This window comes from Silurus meridionalis, chromosome 18 (genome assembly GCF_014805685.1).
Source record: "Silurus meridionalis isolate SWU-2019-XX chromosome 18, ASM1480568v1, whole genome shotgun sequence".
Taxonomy (NCBI): domain Eukaryota; kingdom Metazoa; phylum Chordata; class Actinopteri; order Siluriformes; family Siluridae; genus Silurus; species Silurus meridionalis.
The window spans coordinates 28005521-28006723 of record NC_060901.1 but is presented as its reverse complement, the minus strand read 5'-3'; the positions used below and the strand labels follow the sequence as shown (position 1 = coordinate 28006723).

General features: G+C 50.5%; 1 protein-coding gene across 1 annotated transcript in view; it reads right to left on the bottom strand.

Annotated features, from left to right (window-relative positions):
- Nucleotides 1-221: 221 nt before the first annotated feature.
- The window catches only part of wdr26b (WD repeat domain 26b), a 6984-nt gene continuing 6002 nt past the window's right edge, over nucleotides 222-1203 (bottom strand). The window contains 3 exon segments of the mRNA XM_046874022.1: nucleotides 222-342; nucleotides 556-750; nucleotides 1037-1166. Of these exon segments, the coding sequence (XP_046729978.1) occupies nucleotides 317-342; nucleotides 556-750; nucleotides 1037-1166 (351 nt within the window). The 3' untranslated portion in view covers nucleotides 222-316.

The window sequence follows — 1203 nt, the reverse complement described above, 5'->3', positions numbered from 1 at the left end:
GAACGAGTGAAGAGAAAGTGAGACCTTTTTTTCCCACCCCTTCATCCCTCGATCTACTGTTTCCTAATGACATTCACCACGTTTGTTGGGTTGCCATGGAGACGGCTTTAGTCACCGTGACGCTTTTGCGTTCCCGCACACTTACACACTCTCTCTCATACACACACACACACACACACACACACACACACACACACACACACACACACACACACGCTGGCGCAAGTTGATACTCTGTATTGTCTGTTCTGTTTGCTCTTGATGTGGATTTGCTTCTTTATATATTTCTGATTGTTCTCCGAAATAGACGTCTTCATCAACTGTCCATGTTACTGCAGGTCTCTGTGGAGAGACAAAGGGAGACAGACAGTGAGACAGAGACAGAGAGAGAGAGAGAGAGAGCGAGAGAGCGAGTGAGTGAGCAAGACAGACAGTGAGACAGGGAGAGAGGGAGAGAGAGTGAGTGAGCAAGACAAACAGTGAGACAGACAGTGAGACAGAGCGAGACAGAAAGACAGAGCTAGACAGACAGCGAGACAGACAGATAGACATTACCATTGAAAGTGTCCACTTCCTGTGTGTGGAGGAAGGGGGCGGGGCCCCAGACTCGAACGGTGCCGTCGTCTGAAGCGCTGGCCATGAGACTCGGCACACACGGGTTCCAGCTCACACAGTTCACAGTGCGAGTGTGTCCCGTCAGCTCAGCTATGGGCAGCTCACTGCGCTTGTGCCAAATATACACCTTGTGATCTGAGACACACACACACACACACACACACACACACACACACACACACAAAGCAGTGAGCAACTCATAATAATAATTTTGATTTCCTTGGAAGTGGAATTGGGGGTGTGGTCAAGCCCAAGTTTGTTGTGAGGAGGAGTTACTTCAGGCCACACCCCCACTTCTACATTGTTGCGTTTTAAGAATAAAACTACACGGTCAGGAGGCGGAGCTAAAATCTGCCAGCAGACTGCTCCTGATCTTCTCTAGGTCCAGGAGTGTGGTCCAGGAGCTCCATGGCATGCGTACCTTCACTGCCGCTGGCGATAAAGTCCTCGTTATGGCCTCCGAAGCAGGAGTGGATGGTGTAGAAGCCCTGCGTCACTCCCTGATACTTCCTCACCAGCACACGGTCCTGCAGGTCCCAGAGATGAACTCCCTGAATGGAGAACCCACAGATATCAGAAACACACACA